General features: G+C 38.6%; 1 protein-coding gene and 1 long non-coding RNA gene across 2 annotated transcripts; both read right to left on the reverse strand.

Annotated features, from left to right (window-relative positions):
• Nucleotides 1-23453: 23453 nt before the first annotated feature.
• Nucleotides 23454-24283, reverse strand: LOC135221188 (caspase-2-like). Its single transcript, XM_064259011.1, has 2 exons — nucleotides 24245-24283; nucleotides 23454-23954 (listed from the first exon to the last, which is right to left on the reverse strand). Exons 1-2 carry the CDS (start codon nucleotides 24281-24283, stop codon nucleotides 23454-23456), a joined length of 540 nt encoding a protein of 179 aa, XP_064115081.1.
• A 1080-nt stretch (nucleotides 24284-25363) lies between these two features.
• LOC135221432 (uncharacterized) lies at nucleotides 25364-26814 on the reverse strand. Its single transcript, XR_010315946.1, has 4 exons — nucleotides 26632-26814; nucleotides 26406-26452; nucleotides 26070-26201; nucleotides 25364-25492 (listed from the first exon to the last, which is right to left on the reverse strand). It is a non-coding gene; the product is annotated as an uncharacterized LOC135221432 (long non-coding RNA).
• Between the last annotated feature and the right edge of the window lie 1156 nt (nucleotides 26815-27970).

The raw sequence follows: 27970 nt of genomic DNA on the forward strand, positions 1-27970 counted from the left end.
ATTTACCTCGATGTAACAGGCCGCTTATTTCTGTCATTGTGCATGAGAATCATTTTACTTTTGGTGAATTGTTTACTAAGTTCGTGCGCCGAAGTTTATCTCTCAGGTCCTTCCAGATAAGATTCCCAAACATTTAGAAATCATTAGTCTATAGGTTTGCTTTATTAAAACTTGGTTTTCATTTTGTTATCCCAGTGGTGTTTACTGTGAAACGGGAGTACAAATAGTGATTGATAAATAACAGGGTTTTTTTTTCCTCTTCCCAATTCGTCTATGCCGCGTCAATCAGTCAGATACTCTTTATAAATAAACTGCTCTTACCTTTATTTTCAAAACAGGTCCTCAATAAAAGCTCCGAAAATGATCTAGTTCTTCTGGGTGCTGGAGAACTATCACTGGAATTCGGTCGCTTCTATCTTACTGCCCTTTATATATTGCCCTGTGGCATCTCGTCTGGCGATTGATACAATAGTTGCCATTTAGTCGATTTCTTAGCCATATTTTTTTTCTTAGACGTCTCAAGTATAGCGTCAGCCTAAAGGATAGATTAATTGAACATTCAACAGCGCCTTTTTTCAAGCAATATGGGACAAAATTCTCCTAACTTTATTTCAGATTCATACACACTTTAGATGTAAAACCAGAAGGGAACAAACACCAAGTAGCAACAGCTCCTCCTCCCGTGACCTTGAAAGATCAACTCCAACTATACAGACACTGAATCACTATGACTGGGCAAACAGAAATTTCCATCTGCAGAAATGTTGCATCCACATGTTCTTTTGCCGCACCTGTGTTGTAGCTTTGATATTAGTCTCTCTCTCTCTCTCTCTCTCTCTCTCTCTCTCTCTCTCTCTCTCTCTCTCTCTCTCTCTAAGTGGCTAATGCGTGATAGGCTAAATTAAAGGAGCGGAGTCGGTAACATTATTCTCCATCATACGTAAATGTATTCTTTTTTATTCAAACTGTAAGATTCCGGCTAAAGTGATTGCCAAAAGTACGATATACTTAACCCTGAGGAGATGCTGGTTCCTGGTTCCTATCCGCTCACTCTACAAACACAGTTGCGAGCACACTACACTATTCCCTTAAGGAGCAGACTTTTCCTTAATAATATATATATATATATATATATAATATATATATATATATATATATATATGTGTGTGTGTGTGGTGTGTGTGTGTGTGTGTGGGTGTGGTGTGTGTGTGTGTGTGTGTGTGTGTGTGTGTATAATTTTAAATATCTTTTAAGCTTTACTTTATTTGGCAGCACTTCAAAATATTTAATCTAATTCTCGCTCATTACCAATTTCTACAACAATAACCCCGAAAAATTAGAGCTGTTTCTAAACTAGCTTTCGTTTATCACTTACTTTTTCTTTCTTCTTCTTTGCCGTTTTGCTTGAGAGAACTTGGAATTCAGTATCTAAACTGCTGTCGATGTTGAAATCTATGAACAGAGAAGCTGAAGAGCCAAATAACTGACTGCCACACCTCCTATCTCTGGAGATAAGGTTTGTTTCATTTCGTCACAGACTTCAAAATACCGAAGGTCATATCTGTACAACCTACCGCAGTTGATAAAGCTTCCAGTACAGAAAGCAGTATTTCGATCAAAAAAAAAAAAATGCAGACTTCCTTTACTACTAACAACTTAGCTAATGGTTCTGCCTACTAAAGGCACCTTCGTTATAAGTTTACCATTTGTCAATAAATATCTATACTTTTTTTCCTCTTTCCATCTTTACTTCAAAGGAGAGCTCTGTACTGGCAGTGTCGTTCACGTGTTACAGTGTTTGTTCAATTTACATTAGTTATCCTAGACTTTTTACAGCAAAAATTACATTTTCTTTAACACACTCCAGCAATATTCATTCATAAAATGAATCAAACGTATTACTCATTGATATTTCCCAGCAAAGATGAACATTACTCCAATTATAATGCTAATACTTATCGCATGACTATATTTCACCTCTTACCGAAAGCAAGAAAGAGATATTTATGGAAATAAAGTATTTTTCTCTTTTATTGTTCCATTAAAGAAAATGGAAGAGTCACTGTGTTTACATACAGAGTACAAGCAGCAACATGAATGAAACCGCTTTCTTCAAATGATGCAATAGCAATTATTATAGGTAAAAATAATAATTGTTTTAGACAATATAATATAAGATACCTTAGTATTAACTGGGAAGCTTGGAAGAGTAGAATTGCGTTTTGACAGAATTAGAGCGAAACATTATGATGAATGGCGATAAGCTATTTAGAGCATTTAGGGGGTCATGGGCATTTTAAGTATTATTTATTTTTCATATGTAACAAAATTAATTTAATCAATGCTGACAAAACAAATATGAATTTTCCACCACACACACACACACACACACACACACACACACACATATATATATATATATATATATATATATATATATATATATATATATATATATATATATATATATATGACTGGTAAAAATGTTCTATGTTCTGTTACAACAGAATTCCATCTAATATAGTACTTTTCTCTCTATATTTTTGGTGTTTTTATGGGCTCCTTTTATTATATATATATATATATATATATATATATATATATATATATATATATATATATATATATATATATATATATATATATATATATATATATATAATATATATATATAATTGCAAATGAGACGCTGTACCAAGCCAAAATGCTTGTGTATATGGTAAGTATATATATATATATATAGATATATATATATTATATATATATATATATATATATATATATATATATATATATATATATATATATATATGTATATATATATATATACAGTAGCAGTCATAATACTTTGCGTGGTAGGGAAAATGGAAGAAGAAAGAGTACAACAAACTAAAAATATTCAGGAAAAATCAATTATTAAAGCAACCATCATAAAATTTCGAATGAATAATCACCAACTCCTGCCCTAGTACTTGATAGGCATGCCACAACGTTTACGGACTTTCTGGAGTGTCCTGGGCATTGAATCTGAAAACCGCTGCAGGAGGGACTTGTCCAGATCGTCCCAAGCGCGTTTCAAACTTTGCGCTGCAAGACGTGTCCACATTCAGTAACTTTCTTTTTATGATTGCTTAATGACTGAAATGGCTGGCGAATTCCCTGGCTAGTCGTGGATATATTCAATTCCACAATCTCTAAGCCACAAAGTATTCTGTTTGGCAGTATGATCCCCAGTGCACGAATCTTAATCCAATGCCATTGAAAATCAGCCATTGAAACGAAAAACAATTCGGCTGAGTGAAATTGACTAATTGGGAACTTAACTAGAGCTACTGGCTCACTCTCAGAAAGTGTAACTCTGTGTAAGAGCTCTTCATTAACCTGTTGGATGTTGTGACAGTTGGATGTCAAATTCTTTTTTCGTGCTCTGCCATAGCCGTTGCTAACATTATTTTGTGTGGTTGAGTGAGTGTGGTTGTATTAACAATGTCTAAACCGTATACTTCCATTGAGATATCGTGTGAGAGTGATACAACTTTACGAGGAAGGCCTTAAAACTGGTGTAATTAGTCAAATAATTGGCCTGAAACAACGGAATGTCCAGAACATTCTGAAAACTTTTTGTGAGTCGGGAGGGAAAGAAGTACCAAAGGCTAGGACCATCACTGGGAGGCCCCCTATTATTAGTAAGAAGGGGTTAAGAGTTCTCGCCAGGAACATTGAGGTCTCAATGTTCCTGGCGAGAACTCTTAACTCCCTCTTACTAATAATAGGGGGCCTCCCAGTGATGGTCCTAGCCTTGGGTACTTTTTTCCCTCTCGATTCACGAAAAGTTTTCAGAATGTTTTGGACAGTCCGTTGTTTCACGCCAATTTTTTGGCTAATTACACCAGTTTTAAGGCCTTCCTCGTAAAGTTGTATCACTCTCACACGATATCTCAATGGAAGTATACGGTTTAGACATTGTTAATACAACCACACTCACTCAACCACACAAAATAATGTTAGCAACGGCTATGGCAGAGCACAAGAAAAGAATTTGACATCCAACTGTCACAACATCCAACAGGTTACTGAAGAGCTCTTACACAGAGTTACACTTTCTGAGAGTGAGCCAGTAGCTCTAGTTAAGTTCCCAATTAGTCAATTTCACTCAGCCGAATTTTTTTTCGTTTCAATGGCTGATTTTCAATGGCATTGGATTAAGATTCGAGCACTGGGGATCATACCGCCAAACAGAATACTTTGTGGCTTAGAGATTGTGGAATTGAATATATCCACGACTAGCCAGGGAATTCCCCAGCCATTTCAATCATTAAGCAATCATAAAAAGAAAGTTACTGAATGTGAACACGTCTTGCAGGGCAAAGTTTAAAACGTGCTTGGGACGATCTGTACGAGTCCCTCCTGCAGCAGTTTTCAGATTCAATGCCAAGGACACTCCAGAAAGTCCGTAAACGTTGTGGCATGCCTATCAAGTACTAGGGCAGGAGTTGGTGATTATTCATTCGAAATTTTATGATGGTTGCTTTAATAATTGATTTTTTCTGAATATTTTTAGTTTGTTATACTCTTTTTCTTCTTCCATCTTCCCTACCACGCAAAGTATTATGACTGGTACTGTATATATATATATATATATATATATATATATATATATATATATATATATATATATATATATATATATTAATATATATCGTTGAAGTATTCAGCACATTTTTTTAGTTGTAAATACCTTATCTAGGTAATCTATTTTTATTAGTAATAATAATAAATGGAATCTCACACTGCAGAACTGTTGGAAGGTAAAATAGTGGAATCGTCAGTGAATAATTTCGTTTTCCAACATTTGCAATATTAGATTATGGAATAAATAGCTTTTACTGTTATTGTCGGGAATTTCTTCGACTTTTATTATTTTTCTTTTTATGATTCGTGCCCGGATGTTCTGGGCCGATGACAAGGCCTTGAGGAGGCGCGCACTCTAAAACTATCAGGGTGAGATTCAATAAAATTTGGTCAACAAAACAGTTTTATTACAAAAAATAAACATTTAAATACATTAAAAATACACCGAAACTAAAGTTCCTAGCAGAATTCCACAGTACACACAGTTTTTTACTACCCTCACTAATTTAATTCAAGGAGCCTGAAAACTCTCATGGCTTTTTTATGTGGTAGCACATAGGGTCTTTGATATCACGTGCTTGTAAAGCACTAAATCCACGACTGGACGAAATTTCTGCACAATACGAGACCCATTTACTCAATATCACAAACAAATAACATTCATACACTGGCAGCTTTCGTTTGCTGCATAAATCGAGTCCCTCATCGCAGAGATGGCACATCTATACGTGGATAAAGTTAACTTACAGTTACGACGGAATTCGACCTAGCATGGCGATAGCTGGGAGTCGGAGAATTGAGAGACACAAATTTCACGGTACTTACACGGTTCAGGGTCTGGGCAGGAATGAAGCGTCGCTTCGCCCTTCTTCAAAAGAAACTTACGCTTTCCTGCGTGAACTACTGAATCCTTGTAATTCAGGCGGGAATCATCGTTTATTTAGACTTTACAGAAATCACTTAATCTATTTTACTCCTGAATGTGAAATATGACAGATACATTATCATTTAGGATCAAGGAATTGACTCAAAGTTCTGGCTGAAGGCCGTAATCTGCAAATTCTTGAATGGCTACGGAGTCCTTGGCTCCAAATCTCTACATAGATAATTTATCTCGTACTAGTGATTAGCAAATTATATTTATTAATGAAAATTCATAACGTCTTCCTTACTATAAGATGCGCTCCTTCCCCGCCATGCATTTAGGAATTGCGTCTTAACTGTCGAGTATTGGATAGCTTTCTGTTCAATGAATCGCCCGCGAGATCCCTCAGTCTTACCCCAATTTAACGCAACACTTGTGAAGTTAAATGGCGGGGATTTCAAATGATCAGTTCGAAATTCACGACATACTCCACACCCGAAGTTTGGGGCTTTGAAATGTTGGACAATTCAGGAAAGACTGAGCTCGGGGGGGAGTAACCACTCCTTCACTACTCAGTCAGGCTCGCTGCATAGCGCTCCACAGCGACTCTAACAGAGTACACAAAAAAACATGACATGTCAAAGAAATTATACATAAACATTACACCCGGGGTAATCAATGTCACATACAAATAAAACATCAATGGCAGATATATACATAAATGTACCCATACACATAAGGTAGACATGAATCAGCACAGAAACTCAATAGGCAATGGGCCTGCAATAAGATCAAAAGCATAAATGGAAAATCACAATCAAGGAAACATGAATATACGCTCATAAGGCACTCTGCCTTTACTCGATCAATGGCATGAAAAAGGAAACGGTCATGTATGTACAACTTTGTATGCAACAAGCATAGACTTTAGGCACTCGCCTCAAAATGCAATACAACATGCAAGAGAAACTTCTATTTTAAGCTCTTCACCTTCAACATTCTTCATGCAACACGCATGTTATTCTAGGCTACTCGCCTTCAATAATCAACAAGCATAATCAAATCGACAGGCCATTCGCCTTTAAGGAAACATAGATTACAATTGATTCAGTATGTACTTTTTCACGGGACACATGCCCTCAAAACTCTTTCACTTCTCTACAAGTACTCATATACATTTTTTTAATTTACTTTGAGGGTGGGGGCTACCTCTACACAACGCTCGACTTGTTTGCACAAGAGGGGGGTCCCACTCCCTTACGCTAACCCGACGCACTTCCATCCTCTGAGGATTCAACTCACCTACACTTACTTGGGTCCACCCTCCCTGCCTGCCAGAATAAGGGACCTTCCTGTATTCTTTCACTGTTTCTAGCTATAACTTAGATATTGTCGCTTTCCATTAAGTGCTTCATTAACTCACGCTGCTTAGCAGCAGCCTTTCTCAAAAGGCGTGGAGAACGTCTTTGTCCGCCTAACTGAACGTCAACGTCACTACCACTCGATACCTCAGTATCATTCACTTCAGTACTCTCACTTACCGTATTGGTATCGCTCGAATCGTTACCAATATCGTCAGCGTCTTCTTTGTCACTCAAGACCTTTGTGGCTGGTTGTTCGGATGTTGCAGCCAGTGCCATCCCTTGGTCGTCCCCAGACGTCACAACATTTCCTGGAACACCTACTGCTGGGCTGTACGCTCCCTCGTCTCGGACCTTTTCATTACCGTCGTCGTCATGCACCATCTCCTCCGTCGCACCATCAACATCGTCACGCCGTTCGTCTCCAACGCCATCATCGTCATCTGAGGGGGCAAGTTCCAGGGGGACCAAGTGGCTGACAGCACGCAGGGACTCAACATCTTCGAACAATACCTTGGCCGAACACACGACACCATCGTCGTCTGGGTACGTCTCCACGACGCGTCCAAGGGGCCACATTGCCCGCTTTTGATTTTCTTGCTTTACTAACACGATGTCTCCGGGGTGCAGCTTGGTGGGTTCCCCAGACTGACAATCGTGTCGGGCTCTTAGGGCACTCAGGTACTCCTTCCTCCACCTCTCCCGGAAGGCTTTAAAAGTGTCTGTTAGTTTAAGATATCGATCTCGTAGCCTCCGGGAGGTGAAGGTAGCATTAAGGTCTTCATCTGGCAAAACAGGTGCCATTAAGTTAATTAAGTGACCTCGCACTAAATGAGAGGGGGTGAAGACCTCGTCCTCGCACTTGTCACCGCTATACATCAACGGCCTATTATTCACTACCACCTCCGCCTCTTTCACTAGAGTTAATACGTGGGCCTCCGGGAGATACTTTCTCCCGAGGGCAATCTGTAGGGCACGTTTTGTGACACCAATCAGACGTTCGAAAAAACCGCCTTTCCACGGCGCACGGGGGGTTTGAAATCGCCATTCTACGCCAGTCCTCCTCAGGAACTGCTGGACTTCATCCTCTTCATAAAGTCCCTGAAGGATTGGTTGCTGGCCGTCCTTGAACGAACGTTTGGTGGTTATCAGAAGTGATTATGGTCGGGGCTCCATGCGTAGCACTGAATCTTTGAAGAGCTAGAACAAATTCCTCCGCATCCAAGGAGGGGCAGAAATCTAAATACATGGCCCTGGTGGCCATGCATGTCACGATGAGGATATAGCCTGGTCGCGTTTCTGTTTGTATGGCTGCGGTGTGGTCCACGCCGACTGTGGCAAATGGTTTCTGCAAGGTGATCCTTTCCTTCGACAGGGGGGTTGGTGGTGGTTGTCTCATCAGCGGTTGGAAGGCTAGCACGCATTCTGGACACTTCCGTACAACTTGCTTAGCAATAGACCTCAGGCCCGGCGTCCAGCATTTCTGTCGAAAAATCGCCATTAGAGTATTGACATTACAATGGAGGTGCAAACAATGCAAATACTTTAAGTATGCTCTGACTAAGTGTCCCTTAGCAGGCAAAACAATCAAATGTTTCATCTCTTCAATTTGGGACACTCGTCCCCTATTGCAAATCAATTTGTCTACTATTATTAAACTTAATTGCCTCACAAAATTCAATATCTCACGAGGGGGTCTGACCTCACCCTCCAAATATGCATACACAGTAGGTAAATAGAATCTTTGTTCTAATAAGACAAACTCGAAAAAGGATCCCTTTTCACTTTTGCAAACTTTAACACTAATCTGGTTACTCTAATCAAAATTCGGAACTCGACCTCCCTGAGTAGTAGTTCCCATATCCCTCCTGGGGGAATAGACCTTGTTTCTTCCCTCAGTTCCTGCACCGCCGCTACCACGGTTCTGATATTTGTTAGATCTTCATCTTTGAAAGGAACAGGCTCTCCTGGGATTCCCAAGAACTCTGGACCCTGGCGCCAAAGAGGGTTCTGCTGCAATTGCTGGATTGTTGCGCCTCTAGACAAGACATCAGCAGGATTCTGTTTGCTGGGCACATACTTCAATCTGAAATCACAAATCTGGCAGAGAAAAACAACTTCCACCACATGGTTAGATATAAAGATATTTTTGTTGTCCTTGGCATCCGGGGATGCCACCCAGGCTAATGCAACTTTGCTATCTGACCAGATACTAATCTCTTGTGGCTCTATTAGCCCTTTAATCATTTTCGCTAGCCTACAACCTAGCAGCAAAGCTAAAAGTTCTAATTTAGGGATGGTGATTTTAAGCATCCCTTTCGGAGTGATTCTCATTTTGCTGGTGAGTAATCGTACGTTACTTTCTTTATCTCTGACATACGCTACAGCACCGTATGCCCTACTACTGGCCTCGGTGAATATATGGAGTTCGGATCTTTTGACTCCTGTTGCTCTAGGAAATGTTAAATCACCGACTGATTTCAACTCTGCTAGCAGTTCTCACACTTCTTTAGCCTTTTCCTTACATAACACGTCATCCCATCCAATCTCTTGTTCCCAAAGTTGTTGGAGAAACAGCTTTCCCCTAACAAATAAAGGACTGACTAGACCTAGCGGATCGTAAATTGATACTAGCAAAGATAGTACCCTACGCTTCGTAGGAACCCATCCCTCCCCCAATTCACGAATCCTCTCACTCTCTTTCACACACAGACGGTTGACGTCTCGAGCCCATCTCAGCCCAAGCACGCTCACATTCACAGGTTCTTTCCACTCTCTCTCGCTATCGAAGGCTATACTGTTTGTTGCCCACCCTTCTAACGGCATTCTGGCCCTATCCAAAATTGCATGGACAGATTCTTGTTCCTTTTTCATCTCATCCAAACTTTCAAAGGTAATGACATAGTTATCAACATAAAATGACTTGCTTAATTCAGGTCTTCCTTCTAAACTAAAATGATGACTCAATACTTGTTGTAACAAAAAGGGACTAGCCGTGATGCCGAACACCACGATTCTGAAAGCGAAGGTCAGCGCTCGACCTGCTACCTCTTGCCACAGGAATCTTGTATATTTGGCATCACGGGGATCTAATAGTACTCTATGAAATGCTTTGCTTATGTCTGCAAGCATGGCGTATTTATTCATTTGGAACTTTAGAAGCAAATTATAGGCCAACTCTACTAAATTAGGCCCAGGTAACGGGCATTCATTTAAGGATTTATTATTCTTAGCTTTGGATGAGGCATTGAATACGATTCTAAGGGGGGTCGTGCGGCTATCTTTTTTAATGCCGAAATGCGGCATGTAGTATCCTTCTATTTTTGGATCTTTTACTTCATATATAAATCCTGCCTCCAGGTATTTGTTGATCACTCCCTGATATTGATTATAGTAATCCTTGTCTTTCTGAAATTTGGTTTGCAGCGAATCCAGCTGTGCTACAGCATTTCTAAAGTTTGTTTCTGGCCTACCTTCTGAACAGAACGGCAAGCTAACCTGATATCCTTCAGGCTTCTTCGTTACACTCTGCAAAACCTTTCGCATGGCTTCCGCTTCGCGGACAGTGTACTGCTTGGATGGGGCGATGCCTAAGTTATCTAAATGCCACCATTCATCAACATCAAATGCAATTGGTTCGCTCGCGACCCTACATACCCTGAGCGTTCTCACATGATCTATCTTGTGACCTTCTAATAGCCACTGTGGCACTCTCCCATATGGCGACATGCCATTATGGGTCAGAAAAAGACTTATCCCATCGATCTTTTCTACTCCACTAATGAAATAATTAAAATAGTCTGCACCCACAAGAATGTGCACGTTTCACAACTTATCGCCCTTACTGTCAGGATCTGCTAACGTCACTCCCTTCCCTACTAGGTGTTGTCTTACTCTTACATAACCTGCGTTATGAATCGGGACGTCTACGTTCTCGTGAACAACTAGTTTCATTTGAACAATTCTATTACCCATCTCTACCCGGCAACTCACTACGTCATACTGGCCACTGATTTCTGTGGAACCAAAGGAAGCAATGTTCAATGCCACTTTGCCTACCACTGGCAGGCCTAACTGCTTTGCAGTTTTAGTGGAGATAAAACTTCGTTGACTCCCAGTGTCCAAAAACAAGCGAACCCATTCACTCCCCTGCTTGTGATGGATCTCGGCCATGGCCGTTGGCAAAATCGTACAGGGAAGATCTACACTAGACGTTTGGGCTACTTTAGCGCTCTTACACGGTTGTGATTCTACTTTCTCTTTGGGCGGACGGGGGTTTCTATCGTGCTGCCTGGTCGTCGCATTTACTACAGGGCGGGAGGTTGTAGTTTGACTGTTACTTACTAAACTGGGATTACTTCGGGATGAAGTGGAGGGAACTGAATGTGCTTTTCTAAAGCTGCTACTATCACAAATGGAAGTATTATGATTATTTCCACAACTTTTACATGAATTGGGGTTAGTGCATCTATCACTACGGTGACCTGACTGAAGGCAATTAAAACACAGGCCCTTCCTTAGTAGAATGTGGCGTCTGGCAGCCACGTCACTTACTCGGCGGCATCCGTGAGGCGGGTGCCATTCATTGCAAAAGGGACAAGAATTATTCTGCATGGGTTTTGTTTTGGGTCTAACGCTGACATCGTTTTTCTTATCAGATTCTAATTTCTCGCCTCACTGTAACGCGTCATCTTCCAACATGTGAATTATGAAGTCTATAGCTTCAAAAAATTCTTCTAAACTATAGTCGCATTTTCTGAGGTGTTCGACCACCTTTCGATAGAGCTTACCTTCTGACAACTTCTGATTGATAAGGCTCATGACCATGCCATGGCCTATATCATTAGTACTGAGCCTCTTTATTTGCTCAATGATCACTGTTAACTCAAACCTGAACTTCTTCAGCTCTACAGGGTTCAACGAGGGTACGAATATGTTGGCAAGTTTTCGATGCAAGATCACGAGCGTTTGGTGTACATTACCATATTGCTTATCCAAGAGATCTAACGCTACCTGGTAATTCGCGGCGGTTACACTTAGGGATTTAACAATCCTAAGCGGATCCCTGCCCAGAGTCCCTAACAAGTAAGTAAATTTAGACACGTCGTCCAAATCTGCCCTTCGATCCACGTGGATCGTGAACAATTCTCTGTAAGAAGCCTATTCCTGCACTTCCCCTTCAAAAGTGGGGAGGGAAACATTCCCTGTCTGAGTGACTTTCAGTTTATCGATTCGATTCAACAAAAGGGTAGAAGCTCGCACAGCTTCTGCTAAGGTTTGCCTGATTCTGGCATCTAAGTTAGATTCTAACATTACAACTTGACATTTGTACAGCTCTCGAAGCTGACCTTCTTGTCTCAACTGCGTGACCAAATTTTGGTACACGCTCTCAGGATTCGTTTCTACTAATGCACGCTGTGATTCGGCGAGTAAGTCTGCAGTGAGTCTCAGCGAAGCCTCGATGTGAACAATCATAGCCACTGCCATTTTGTATTATTTACTCTACTTCTTAGGGGGGGGTTATGCAAACTAGGAAATGAGGATTTTTCTTATGTTAGGAAGACGGGGTGCAAAGACTAGTGGCACATGGGGCTAATTGCACATTGGAACAAGCTGAGCCTAGTTATTTTGTCTGTCTCTCTCTCTCCTGATTAATCTCATCAAGTGATTGAGGAATGCTTTACAGATTTCTGAATCAAAATGGACTCCGTCCCTTTGTTTGCCTTCGCAGTAGGCACGAGAGTTCATAGGCAAGTGTCGGACTCCGTACTGACTTCTTTTGTAGCAGTATTTGGAGATTCTCGCATTAAAGTTCTTTACTTTTTTGACATATTCAACGGAATTTATAGCAAAACGATTATCATTGAGATACTCTCTGATCTCTGCGTCGCAGATAGCAATTATTTCACAAATTTTCCTCAAGGGTTCAATAAGAGTACGTAAATTATCCCAAACGGTTTTGGTGTAATCGATTGCTAGGTCGTTTCCTCCTATATATAACACGACCAACTCAGACCGTCTCTGCCAGAATGATAGACTACTATCTAAAAATTAACTGACTAGACCTCCTGGCCTTCTATACATCTCAATCTGGTTATCTGAACACTGTGGCAGATTCGGTAGGAGCTGACTGTGTCCTATCAGGGCTACCCTATAGACCATACTTTATTGAAATTTCCCTTCAAGCTCTAGAGCGCACTTGTCATCCGGTTCGAAGGACCAAATGTCGGGAATTTCTTCGACTTTTATTATTTTTTTTTATGATTCGTGCCTGGATGTTCTGGGCCGATGACAAGGCCTTGAGGAGGCGCGCACTCGAAAACTATCAGGGTGAGATTCAATAAAATTTGGTCAACAAAACAGTTTTATTACGAAAAATAAACATTTAAATACATTAAGAATACACCGAAACTAAAGTTCCTAGCAGAATTCCACAGTACACGCAGTTTCTTACTACCCTCACTAATTTAATTCAAGGAGCCTGAAAACTCTCATTGCTTTTTTATGTGGTAGCACATAGGGTCTTTGATATCGCGTGCTTGTAAAGCACTAAGTCCACGACTGAACGAAATTTCTGCACAATACGAGACCCATTTACTCAATATCACAACCAAATAACATTCTTACACTGGCAGCTTTCGTTTGCTGGATAAATCGAGTCCCTCATCGCAGGGATGGCACATCTATACGTGGATAAAGTTAACTTACAGTTACAACGGAATTCGACCTAGCATGGCGATAGCTGGGAGTCGGAGAATTGAGAGACACACAAATTTCACGGTACTTACACGGTTCAGGGTCTGGGCAGGAATGAAGCGTCGCTTCGCCCTTCTTCAAAAGAAACTTACGCTTTCCCGCGTGAACTACAGAATCCTTGTAATTCAGGCGGGAATCATCGTTTATTTAGACATTACGGAAATCACTTAATCTATTTTACTCCTGAATGTGAAATATGACAGTTACGTTATCATTTAGGATCAAGGAATTGACTCAAAGTTCTGGCTGAAGGCCGTAATCTGCAAATTCTTGAATGGCTACGGAGTCCTTGGCTCCAAATCTCTACATAGATGATTTATCTCGTACTAGTGATTAGCAAATTATATTTATTAATGAAAATTCATAACGTCTTCCTTACTATAAGACGCGCTCCTTCCTCGCCATGCATTTAGGAATTGCGTCTTAACTGTCGTGTATTGGACAGCTTTCTGTTCAATGAATTGCCCGCGAGATCCCTCAGTCTTACCCCAATTTAACGCAACACTTGTGAAGTTAAATGGCGGGGATTTCAAATGATCAGTTCGAAATTCACGACAGTTATTAAGAAACATTTTAAAAAATGGACTTGAAAAACAAACTTTTTCGGTTACTAAAACTTCCATTAGATTTTCACTGGACTTATGAATTTCTTATTGTCGCTATGAATCTATTGACAGTTAGCTAAATCGATAATAACGATTAAAACAAATAACATTTACAATTTCCAGTAACACTTACTGAACACAAGGCGCACGTAGTCTCATGTATAGAACAGAAATACCCAAGGTCCTTTGAATATACTCTGAGCATATTTAAAGGACCTTGGAAGTAACCAAACATAATATCTTGGCTTCTATGACACCTTTCCTCGAATTCATCAGAAGTTTATTGTTCCTTCCATAATCAAGCAATCTATGCACATTCAAGTTCGGTATTTACAAAGGCTGTAGACCGCATGCACGAAAAATTCCGATTTTTCCAGTGGCCTTTTTTATTCTAGTAATTCTCCGTCTGGCTTTATAACATCAAAGGTCATTGACGCTGATGTCAATAGTATAATAATAATAATAATAATAATATCCTTTATTTCGGTTCAGGGCCATATACAATGAACATACAAAATACACAGTAACATACACAATCTAGATATATGAGTCAACATGATAGGAAAAATTAGTAATCGGCACTTATCCACAAAATAGCTGAGGTAGCATAAAAGATAGTAATCATAATACTGGTAATAGTAATAATATTGGTGAGGAAAAAAATTGCATTGAGAGTTATAACAGTTAGTGCACAAATGATATAGCTTAAATTTCACTAGAGACCTTAGGTGGTTACAGTAGTCTGGTCCAGAGGGCTAAATACATAAATTGAATGTATATTATATATATAAAAAAAAAAACTTTAACTTGATAGTAATCACAGAAATAATGAAAAAATAAAATATCAGCAATAAATATAATAATGACAAAATCTGCAGATGACATCTTGCTAATACAGAGATTAAGTCCTTTAGGGGACAAAGGCCTCATTTTCCCATCTTTCCCACAATTTAGATCTTCTTCTTGCTTCAATCCTTAGGATGCTTTGTATGAGCGAGTTGGCGCTGTTTCTCACTCGGGTTACCAGGCTGGACATTGTTCGCCTTACAATGATTTTTAAATTGTCCAGGTGGTTTTCTAAGAACATCTGTGTGGCGGAGTGGTAGCGTGGAGTGTTTGTGAGGCGTCCTCAGAATGTCATGTGCACAACAGTGATACGTCTCATGGTCTCTCGGGTATAGTTCGTCCAGAGGGAACACCCATAGATACTGTAGCAGTACGAGCGGAAGAGCAGCAGTTTCACGTCTCGGTGACAGAAGGCAAACCTCCTTGCAATCATGTTGGCAGTTGCACATAGTTTACGACGCCTGTTCAATGTCTGCCGTATCTTTTAGGTCGTCGGTAATAATGTGACCCAAATACGGAAATTCGCGCACAAATTCCAGCCGATGGTTTCCGAGGAAAATTTGTGGTTCTGCAATATGCTTAAGCGATCTCGAGAGCAGCGACATGCACTGGGTCTTGGTTTCGTTGTAGATTATATCAAATTCCTCTGCATATTGGCGGCAAGTGTCGATGAGTCGTTGGAGGCCATGCACTGATGGGGAAATCAGAACCATATCGTCGGCGTAACAGAGGTTGTTTATAGTTGTTTCATTGACGGTGCATCCGATTGGGAGTGAGTTCAGTTTGACATTCAAGGCATCTGTGTACGTATTAAACAGGTATGGAGAGAGAATGCCCCCTTGCCGAAGCCCGTTTAGGGAGCCGAAGGTGTACGATAATACGTTGCCCCATTTGACACAGAATTGCTGTGTGGAGAACCAGCAATGTAAAATGCCAATTAGATATAGGGGTGTGCCCCTTTTATGCAGCTTCAGGAATAGCTTCAGGTAGTTTACTCTGTCAAATGCTTTTCTCACATCTACGAAACACAGGAAAACAGGAGATGCTGATGATAGGTAGTAGTTCAGCAATTCTTTCAGTATATAGATGCAGGTGTCGGTTGAGTGGTTTGCTTTAAACCCGAACTGGTTGTCAGTGGTGTGTAGAAAGGGGAGAAGTCTCACAAGAAGAACCGACTCAAGTATCTTTGATGCGATCGTTGTGATTGCAATTCGGCCGGTCAGTTTGCCAGGGTCAGCTGCATCCTTTAGCTTGTTTTGAAATTAATGGTATCAAGTGAACTAAGAGTAGGGAGTCTGGAAGAAACTGGTGAATTATGCACGCATTGAATAAGGCAGAGCAAAATGTAAATTAGCGGATGGCAGAATTTGAAAGCCTCTGCGGGAAGACCATCACAGCCGGGCGATTTATTATTAGGTATGCTGTTTATGGCATCGCTGATGTTACCTGGCGTAATACGGTCTGCAAAATGAAATTGAATGTTGTCATAAGGAGGGTTATCTACCTCGCTTCGGAATCCTGATCATTTATGCAATTCAGGATATTGTTGAAGTGATCACCCCACATCCTTGCGATAGCCTTGTCTCCGACTGCTTCCCCTACTCTCTGTGATAGCTTTTTAGTTTTGGGATTTAAGGACTGGATATCTTTCCAAAGACGAGGGTAATCACCAGATTCTACGTTTCTAGACATTGCATCAGCTCTTAGTTGTTTTTCATTTAACCTGCAGTGCTTAAGAGCAAGTTTGAATTGCGCTCTCGCCATCTTGCTTGGTGAGACGTACCCGCGTGAAGTCAGATTAATCAACAGATATCACAAGTTTAACATACGACTAGAATTTGAGAAATATCTAGAAGTGTTCGTGAACTATCGGTGATAAGATTAGTGTGAAAATAGTAGGATAAAGCGTCTTCTAAGTTAGTTTATCAAGTGTAATACTATAAATCAGAACAAGATGGCAGTAAGTTCCAACTGCGGGAAGAGGTGGCGTAATTTGGCGTGTTTAGCAGATTCGCAATACAATGAGGTAGCAGGAAGGGAACTGGCATTTCTCATCTATGAAATCAGCAACAGTCCTAACCAAAAAGATACAAAAGCATTCATAGATATATTAGAAGGATATAATCCTTCAAACTGGAACAAATCTAATGAAAACATCTTGAAAATAATTGAAGAAGTTCCAAATAAAATCCAAGTGGTCAAGAGACTCATAAAGAAAAATATACATAAACCAACATATTCCGACAAAGAAAATGAATAAGGTGAATCTTGTGAATATCCTAATTGATGCATTAGGAAAAAGAATGCCAAAAGCATGCAAACTGTGTAAGGTTTGGTATAGCATAATCAATCCACAAAACCTAATCAGAAAATGTGCTGCATGCAACATTCCGACCCATCCACAGTGTGCTGAGGTAATACAAGATTTGAGAAAGATACAAGAATTTTTGTTCAACATGTCTATCATGGATAGACAATGTTATTAAATCAAGATTGAATGTACAAATAGTTGAGGATGAAGAAGAGAGGAAGGAAGGAGGAAGAAGAAGAACGAAAAAGAAGAAGAGGAAAACGGAAGAGAAGTAAACAAAAATGAAATGACAGAAAAAAATAAGGAAAACAAAGAACAAGATAAAAGTATGGATGCAGAGATACTCATTGATACTACATATGAGGCAATAAAGCAGCATACCTAGAAGAAATAAAATTACGATATGACAACAGAAAAGCAGAATCCCGAAGAGGCTCTACCCAGATCTACACAATGACGGGAAAGAGGAAAAAATAGACAGAAAGACAAAATCTGCAACCTTTTGAAAAGAGGGAATTGCAGATTTGGAGAAAGATGTTACTACAAACATCCTAAGATATGTCAAAACTATGAAATATATGGTAAATGTGCATACTTAGATGGATATGGGGATGATTGCAAGAGATCTGCATCAAAAATATGTAAAAAACAAAAAATAAATAAAAGAAGGAAAAGGATGTAAGTTCGACAAAAAATGCAAATATATGCACCCTGTAGCCATGAATCATAATCAAATAAATAACCAACCAAGTAATAAAATCCAAAATAAGAAAGAAACAAATAAAGAGAGAAATCAAGAATATCAGGTAAAAGAGAAAAGCAAACCACCAATGAGATATGCAGAGGTGTCAGCAAAAAATTTCAAAGCATCAGCTCCGAAATTCTACTCAAGAGATAATAACTGTATTTATTATGCAAGAGGATATTGCAGAAACGGAGAAAATTGCAGATTCAGACACAATGAATAATTATGATGAAGGAAGATCAAATATTATGGAAAAGTTGGATTTTTTAATGTCAGAATTTCTGGAAATGAAAAAAAGAACAACATACCAGAACAGGAAAGAGACATGGGAAAATCCTTATTACTACCAGTATTAAATGAAGGAGAAAACACGCAAACCATCATAGTGATGAATGCGCAGGGTTTAGTTACGAGTAACTCAAAAAGAAAAATAGAGTACTTAGAAGAACTAACCCAAAATGAAAAGAAAATAGATATAATGAATATAAGTGAAACCTGGTATTCCAAGAGACTGGGAATGATGATCAAATAAAGGGTTCCAAACTTATAGATCAGATAGAAAAAATAGGAATCAAGGGGGGGAACCGCAATATATGGGAAAGACAAAAAACAAGGAAAAATATATGAGAAATATAGTAACCGTCAGAATGTGAACTAATAGCGGTAGAATTTGAATCTGAAAAATTGATGACATAGTAATATATAGACTCCTAATACTAAAGAGTTTGACTTAATAATAGAAAAATTGGATGATATATGTAGAAATCACAAGGACTGGACTATTCTCCTATCTGGTGACTTCAACTTTCCTTTTCGGTAGAATGAAAGAACGAATAGGAGATTGTGGTTGTACTTATACATATAAAAAAGAGAGTAATAGTAGTGCAGAAGATAAGAGGCAATTTGAAAAGCTATTAGATATGCTACTAGAATACAACATTCAACAAATAAATCACCTGCCAACAAGAAAGGAAAATACTTTAGACCTAGTATTTGTGAACGAGATGAATTATGCTAAAGAAATAATAGTTTATAATGCGAGTATTTCAGACCATAATGTCATAGAATTAACAGTTCATTCCAAAGCAAGTGAAATAGAAGATAAGCAAGAAATGAAAAAGTGGGAAGGATATGGAAAATACAAAAACTTCTACAGTTAAAAATATAAAATGGTCAGAAAGTAAATGAAGAATTAAACAAAGATTGGGATAACATTTTCGTAAAGTGATGACATAAGGGTAAATACGGAGATATTATATAAAATATTGGAGAAAATAAGTGAAAAATATATACCGAAGAAGAAAAGTAAACATCATTCATGCATACCAAGAGACAGAAGGATCTTGTTCCAGAAAATCAGAAAGTGGAAAAAAGGTCTTGCAAAAGAATAAAATGCATGGAAAGTTATAGAACTAAAAAGTAAGATAGAAATGCAGAACAAAGATTATACAATCAAAAGAAAATGAAAAACGGGACTTGGAAGAAAAAACCCTATTAAATATCAAGCAAAACCCCAAACTATTATACTCATATGCGAAGAAGATGAATAAAAGAAGAATAGAAATAGGCCCTCTGAGAATTGAAGGGAGAATTAACGAATGAAAAAAGGAAATTTGCAAACATACTGGCAGAACGATATAAGAGAGAATTCACCCCTAGAATAGATAATGAAGATAATGATATAGAAGTAAGGGAAGAAAAATAGTGAATATTTAGCTGACATAGAAATTAATGAAGCTGATATTGTGCAGGCAATTAATGAAATTAAAAATGGAGCTGCTGCAGGGCCGGATGGAGTCCCTGCTATTTTGTTAAAGAAAGTAGTTCATTCTATCGCAAAGCCACTTGCAATATTATTAAGACAAAGTGTAGATACAGGCAAGATTTATGATGAGCACAAATTAGCATATATCACCCCTACTTTCAAAAGTGGATCAGAGACTAGAGGCAAGTAATTATAGGCCTGTGAGTCTAACATCACATATTATGAAAGTGTATGAAAGGGTAATGAAGAAGAAAAATATTATGAAACATTTAATAAAAAAATAATTTGTTTAATATAGGACAACACGGTTTCGTACCCGGAAAAAGTACAAACCCAACTGTTAGTCCACCGTGAGAACATATTCAAAAATATGAAAAGCGGAATGAACAGATGTGGTTTATCTAGACTTTGCAAAAGCCTTTGACAAAGTAGACCATAATATATTAGCAAAGAAAATTAGAAAACACAAATAAATCGTAGATAAGTAGGAAGAGGTTAAAAGAAAGTATTTACACAACAGAAAACAGATAGTTATTGCAAACGATGAGAAATCGGATGAAACCAAGGTAATATCCGGTGTGCCACAAGGTACGGTGCTAGCTGCAATATTGTTTGTTATTATGATGAAGACATAGACAGTAATGTTAAGGATTCGGTAGTGAGTAGTTTCGCTGATGACACAAGAATAAGTAGAGAAATTACTTGTGATGAAGATAGGAACGCTCTACAAAGAGACCTTAACAAAGTATATGATTGGGCAGAGGTAAATAGGAATGGTATTTAACTCTGATAAATTTGAATCAATAAATTATGGAGACAGAGAAGGAAAGCTATATGCATATAGGGGACCTAATAATGAGACAATCACAAATAAGGAAGCAGTTTAAAGACCTTGGTGTGATGATGAATAGGAAACTGTTATGCAAATGATCAAATAGCAATTCTGTTGGCAAATGTCAAAGCAAAAATGGGATGTTGTTACGGCACTTCAAACAAGAAAAAGCTGAACACCATGATTATGCTTTATAAAACAATGTTCGTAGTCCACTTGAATATTGCAATATGATATGGTGACCCACACTATCAAAAGGATATTGCACAAATAGAGAGTGTACAAAGGTCCTTTACAGCTAGAATAGAAGAAGTTAAGGACCTAGACTACTGGGGAAAGACTACAATCCTTAAAATATATAGTCTAGAAAGGAGAAGAGAACGCTACATGATAATTCAGGCATGGAAACAGATAGAAGGAATACAAGAAAATATCATGGAACTAAAAATATCAGAAAGAGCAAGGCAGAGGTAGATTAATAGTGCCCAAAACTATACCATTGGAAAAATAAGGCCAGCACACAGGACATTAATCCACTACGCACCAGCATCGATAATGCAGCGTCTATTCAATGCGTTGCAGCTCATCTGAGGAATATATCAGGAGTGAGCGTAGATGTGTTTTAAGAATAAGCTCGACAAATATCTAAACTGCATCCCAGACCATCCAAGATTGGAAGATGCAAAATATACCGGAAGATGTACTAGCAACTCTCTGGTAGACATTAGAGGCGCCTCACACTGAGGGACCTGGGGCAACCCGAACGAACTGTAAGGTAAGGTCTGTAAGGTCTGCCTCATTAGTAAATGCATGAGTCGTTCCTTCCGCGCCCTCGGCTGCCATTTTGCCTCCACAGTAAAAACATTTCTCGTGAGTATGTATACAGATCCTCAACCAAGTCATTCCAACCAGGTATATTACGAGAATTACCTTGACGAAATCTAAAGGCAGTCCTGCCCGAAGCAAGCATAGCGGAGATTATGTTCGAATAGAATTCATTCAGATCCCTCTTGTGATGGTCATTTCTACATTTTGTGTTGGTACACAGTAAGGCGTCAGCCGGTTGAATTATTGACGGCAACCTGGTTTCCGTGGTCGCCCTAAAGTATTTGGTTTTCTGTTGGTTTTTAAACTCCCAGTTAACCGCTGGTGGGCGGTCAGTTAGTGGGTTCACGGTAGGGAGGGATGGGGTACTGAATGACACCTGTAATGGGATGTGATCGTAGCGACTATAAGATCAGAAACTTTAGATAAGACCTTGGGGAATTCAACAATCAATAAAATAATATATATATATATATATATATATATATATAAATTTTAAATTTAGAACTATTAGGAACACCAGATTCTGTTGTCGTTTTGAAGCATGACCGTTTTGAATACAGACGTTGTGAATTAGTGTTAATGTCATCATAATACCTAGAGAACTTGCATTTTAACGCTCTTTTCAGGAAAGATACCGTTACACTCTTCATCTAGAAACATTACACAAACCTGGATCAGTTCTCTAGCATATATCATATTGTCACAGTAATGCCACAACACTAACTCACATTGTATTTCATAAAACATATTTAATTCTATTGTGAACATTTCACTAAGCCCTCTCTCTCTCTCTCAATCTCCGAGTCGTCGGTGTAGCCTTGTATTACATTCTTTCAAACTTCATCTTCATAGCTGTTATCGTCATCTTCTTATCTCCCAAAAGCAAAGCAACTTAATTTTAAACAATTTATTATTCCCGCCATACTCATATTTATTATACGTCAGACTATTCCTTATCGTTTCTCGATATCGAATTCCACATTTTAATCATATTCGATTTTACAAACTTAATTCCTATATAGGTACAATTCAAGCTTTCCTTTGTCAGGTTTGCTCCGTAATAATGATCTTCGATGCCTGTATTGCGTCTGAATGAATGTCAAAGTTATCCTTTCAGTATTGCATCATGTCTGACATTACTTTCTTTCAGGAAATGTATCATTCTTTATTCATTTTCGCCTTTATTTCATCTGATAAATGTGCACCGCAAACCCTACTGAAAAAAAGAAAATGAAGAAAAGTGGAAAAAATTCCGAAAACATTATAAAAGTAGGCTTCTTGGATGTCTTTAATCAATAAGCGCAAGCCATATTCGTCTCTTTCTGTGGTAACACATAAGGTTTCTTTCCAAAATTTCTTTATTCTTGAATTCGAAAAGGATAAATGTCCAAATTTTCATATATGACCTGTCCAAACAATCTCGTGAGTATATTCTTGATTTTTGATAAACTAAGAGGAATCTGGAACTACAATTTTGGTGTACATGTATATTTATTTGCATTTATAGTCTACATATAAATTTTTGACATTCATGGTCTTCGTACAGGCGGTACTAAGCGTTAGGAATGTTTTTTTAAGAGAAGAGTGTAAGATTTACAAAGTTCAATATCATACATCTCCATTGAAAATTTCTTTCATGAATCATGACAAGACTATTAGTGAAAATAAAACTTTTTTGCGAAGCCAATGTTTTTCATCAGAGGTAACAAGGGTGATGTTTTTCTACATTCTACAACCAGCTCTCTGAAACAATCATTGAGTTCCATATCGTGAGCGTGTTTTGCCAATGTATGACATAAGGCTGTAGGGAAGCTGGATCCATCCTTTGAGAAGTTATAAGACGTAAATCCAGTATTGCTGGAGTAAATGCAGACCATATCTCGCTGAGGTTCGTTCACTCTCTTAGGTCAAAATAAAAATCTAGGAACACTTGTCCAGCTGTCAGTATAGTAACCTCTGCAGAGATCAAAGATGAAGAGCTTAGGCTTGTTCTTTAGCTGAGGACATTTGGCATCACTGAAAAAACCTAGTAACCATTCAGTAGATAACTGTTGCATATCTGATGCAAAGAAAGCATCGTTGTCGCTGGTAGCGTGGCTAGAGATGATGAAAGTGGCACTAACCGCATCCCACAGCTCTTTCATTTCCCTTATTCTTGTTAAGGTCTCTTTGGTTTCATTTGAGGTCAACGAGTGATGAACTTCTCCGGAATAGCCCATCTGGTTAAACACATTGGCCAGGTTGCTGGCGTCATCCTCTGAGGCTTCCAACTTCAGATCAGGCCTCCTCTCGAATGACCCAAAACTCAGGATGCAGACATACCCTCTGGAGTCTGGGTTCATTGGGTATACATCATTTTCGACTATACCACTAGTCCTGGCTTTCACCTTGATCCTAAGGGGCCCACGCTACCGAAAAAAGTTCGAGATTATTTACCTGATTAGATGTTCCACAATTCATGAAGCTAAATTTTGAAATGATGTGTAAGAACTTCAAGCAACGTTGAAAGTACTCCTAGACAATTTTAGTTGTGAAATTTGAGATATCAAAGAGCTCCATAGTTTTCCAAGACTGATGAAAATAACACCACTTTATGTACATAATCTGAAGGGAGAATAAAAGGTTTTTTGAACATATAGAAAGAAAATGTTATTCACTGCATACTGAACAGAAGCGTCTGAAAGGGCAGCTGACTTACAGTTTGGTCCTCTCCTATTGTGTATCCTTTTACGCGCATTGGTGGATTCTGCCCATCACTCTGAACAGGATTCAAGTCACCTTTTTGACTCTGAAAGGTAGGGACACTGGTTTAACCACTGTATATATATATGTGTGTATATATATATTATATATATATATATATATATATATATATATATATATTACATACATACATATATATATATATATAATATATATATATATATATATATATATATATATAAACCATAGTGAATAACGCAGAAATTCCCGCGATTGATATTAAAAAATTTCCACATTTCGCCAGTTTAGCAGTCTTAATATGGTTAGTTTTCAGGGAAGGGGGACCAGTAAAAAATTACGTAGTTCGCAAAAAAATGCTATTACTGAGAAGAATATTTAAGATTTCATTAAAACATTAACTGGCCTGCAGAACGGAACAGTCAACTCTAGCTACTTAGTGCATGTAAATATATTATAATCTAATGAAAGAGTAATGAGAATGAAGGTTATTTACCTTGGTGGCAACAGCGTCAGTACTAACTCGTGATTTAGCGACATAGCTAACTGGCGTGGTGTTGTGATGCCCAGTTTTCTTCTCTGCTAAGGAGGACACCGTCCACGTGTCCATCCGGGTTAGCGCCCAAGGCAAGAAGCTCACCGATTCGCTTTGTATTTTTGTACAAAATTGCCCGGAGGAATGGATCTGCAAGCTGCAAGAAAAAACATAATTCTCAGTGGAGTTAAGGACTAAAATTTCTTGACGAAAAATCTAGTGTTCGGAAAGGAATATTTGCACACTGCAAAAACTGAAAAAATCTCGTGAAAGTTGGGATCTGGTAGACGAATATTGTATCTTATGAGTGTATGCAAACTGAATTTTCGTACACAGAACGCTGTTAGCTATAAAGCTCACCAGATCTCTGTATGTTTTGGACTGGGCATCCTTTAAATTAGGATTTGATTCTTCATCAGCCAACAGGATCTTCAAAACCTCTAAGTGGCCTCCTTGCGCAGCCAGGTGAGCAGGAGTTTGGTTTTGCGTGCTGACCACATTGGGACTAATGAGCTCGAGCAGAAATTCTGCTACGTCCCACCCCCCCCCCCCCCCCCCGTTTCTTAAAGCTGCTGCATGTAGCAGTGTGAAACCGGTGTCAGGTTTCCTCACTGAAGGTCCGATGTGCTGTATAAGATCTTTGACCCTCTGTACGTCACCTAGGTCCACAGCTAGGAACAGTTTAGTACACTGAAAAAAAGAAAAGAAGCATTTGTCAATTTCGGCAGACAAACAAAAAGCATTTGCAACATAATGTTAATTTAAAAGAGAGAATTTTTAATGCCTCTAGAAAGAGTACATCTTCAAAATAAAGAATGACCTATGAAACGTATTTTCTTGAGAACAGTTTCAACTGGAGAACATCAAGATACATGTGAATAAAACTTGGAAAAAAGATATGACAGCCTAACCTTAATAAAACAAATAGTGGGTACCTGCAATACAATTGTAGAAAAGACAACACTCGTGCCTATCTTTTCCACAAATTACTTATCTGCACTTCCAACATAAAAAAAATTGCTAGTATAGTCTTAATTAGCACAAAAGACGAAGACTCTCGAGTGAATTTTTTTTAAATCGTTAACAAATACGATGCTTCATCTGTATTACTTTCTTCCAATTGAGGTTCCAGAACATTGATAAGGAGGCGATTCACTAGGAGTATTATATTTGCGTTCCAATTTTCCTAATCTTCATTCTTATTTGCTATACAGGGAATAAAACTTGGTAAAATAACTTATCTACACAAAGGCCTCGAATTACTTACCACCTCCATTGACGACTTGTCATGCAAGGGTACCGAGAACAGGCCTCTTCTACAGGAACATATTCGGGGTCGACTCCTAGGGCTGCGTCCTTTCACTGAGGTTCGTGGCGTCATCTTACCGGATTTCCTTTTCTGAAAAATAGAGTTTTCTATATCAGAGTGCTCGATCGAACTCTTCAATAAAGTTGTTGGCGATTATCATCAGTTTCAAAATAATTATGGAAGGCAACTCATCGCAGAATTTACAATTCAAATTTCACGCTTTTCTATAAAAAAATTTTCAAGTATTCAGTTCGTATTGAAGTTACTAAACAGATGACTCTCTCTGTCTCTCACCTGACTTGAGTCCACGATGCGAGGCGACATCCTTCCCTTGAAGATTTCTGCGAAAGGAAGGAAAAAATGACATAGCTATCTTCCAAAATAAATATACTCACAGATCAATAAATGCAGTAAAATTTCACTGCACTTATTTGGTTCAGAAAGCGTAAAATTCCACTGCACTTATATGGTTCAGAAAGCGAACGTTTCGAATAATAACCACAAGGGTATGTAAGCTTACATAGCACTCTATACAAAAGTTTGCAGCTGGAAACAGATAGCTCTGCGTTATGGCAGCAGGGAGCAAGCTTCCTTAGCCTAGCGATTTCGGTTGATCCGAGAGCTGAGCGGTGAAGGTAGCTATTGATGGCCGTCAACCGCTGCGGCAGGTTTATATGGGCGCGAGAAGAGCCGCTTCCACGGGTCCACCACGCCGGCTGCAACATTTTCGTATTTGCTCGAAGTTGATCGTGACGTAGCACTGAGACCTGCACACCGCAAACACAGGTAGGTGGTGAGTCAGTAGGGATCGCTCAGATTCTTCTCTAGAGTGTGTAGACATTGTGATCGCTTATCAGCGTTTAAGACGTAACAAGAAGTTTAGCTAGCAGGTATCAAAAACTTCATGAATGAAATAGGTGAAAGTAGATTTTGCCTCTCAGACTTAATACAAGTGATGGAATAGAAGGTTGAGCAAACAATACAAGGAACTTAAATGTCTAAAAATACGTATTACCATGCGATCTTCTTTCCAGTTCTAACTCTTCTAGTCTGGGTGTGTGGATATTTTTCTCTCTAACTGTTTGGCTAATCTTGATATGAGATGGAATTATGTTTTCTACCCGTATATCAAGACGATCCATTTCAGGTCTTACCTTCCACTCAACTTTCTATTTTGTATCCAATCCATTATTCATTCTTTTACTCTTCTAATGGTACTAAAATGGACAGTCAAAGCAATTGTGTAACACTGCAATTTTAAGTGAAGTATGTCGAAAAATGAATAGAAAAGTCCTCAAGTTTTTTCTCAAAAATTCATATTCACTTCGAATGAAATCCAGTATCTAAATTCGAAAGCTTTCTTTCTTGACTAGCTTTTTTGAAGAATTGTTCTGTAATCAAATTAGCTTGTCTCTGACAATATGAGGGACATCTTACTTTACAACAGGCTGTATTTAGTATCTGGTGACTCATAGCAGATAGAAAAACGGACCTTTCCACCTGACAAATGGGATTATTCACAATACCTATTTGTGTATGCAAGTCCACCAAAAGATGTAGTGTTATATCTTCAAAATATAAAAGTATCACGGTCAAGAGCTCCTCATTTGCAATCGAAATCATTTGTAAAGTTTAGTTTACTTTAATCCCTTTATTGATTATCCTCTTTTTAATTGAACTTTTTTGCTTCTGAGTTCTTTTGCTCAAAAGCGGGGATCTGTAATCACTTACAGGTAAATTCCACTCAAACCGTTTTCCTGGTCCTCAATAATATACTGACTATATTCATTTTGCGAGCCTGACCTGGAGCTGCTATACCAGAGCAAGAGTTACCAAAATGTTGAGACAGAAATCATTTT

The sequence above is a fragment of the Macrobrachium nipponense genome, chromosome 2, assembly GCF_015104395.2.
Source record: "Macrobrachium nipponense isolate FS-2020 chromosome 2, ASM1510439v2, whole genome shotgun sequence".
Classification (NCBI taxonomy): domain Eukaryota; kingdom Metazoa; phylum Arthropoda; class Malacostraca; order Decapoda; family Palaemonidae; genus Macrobrachium; species Macrobrachium nipponense.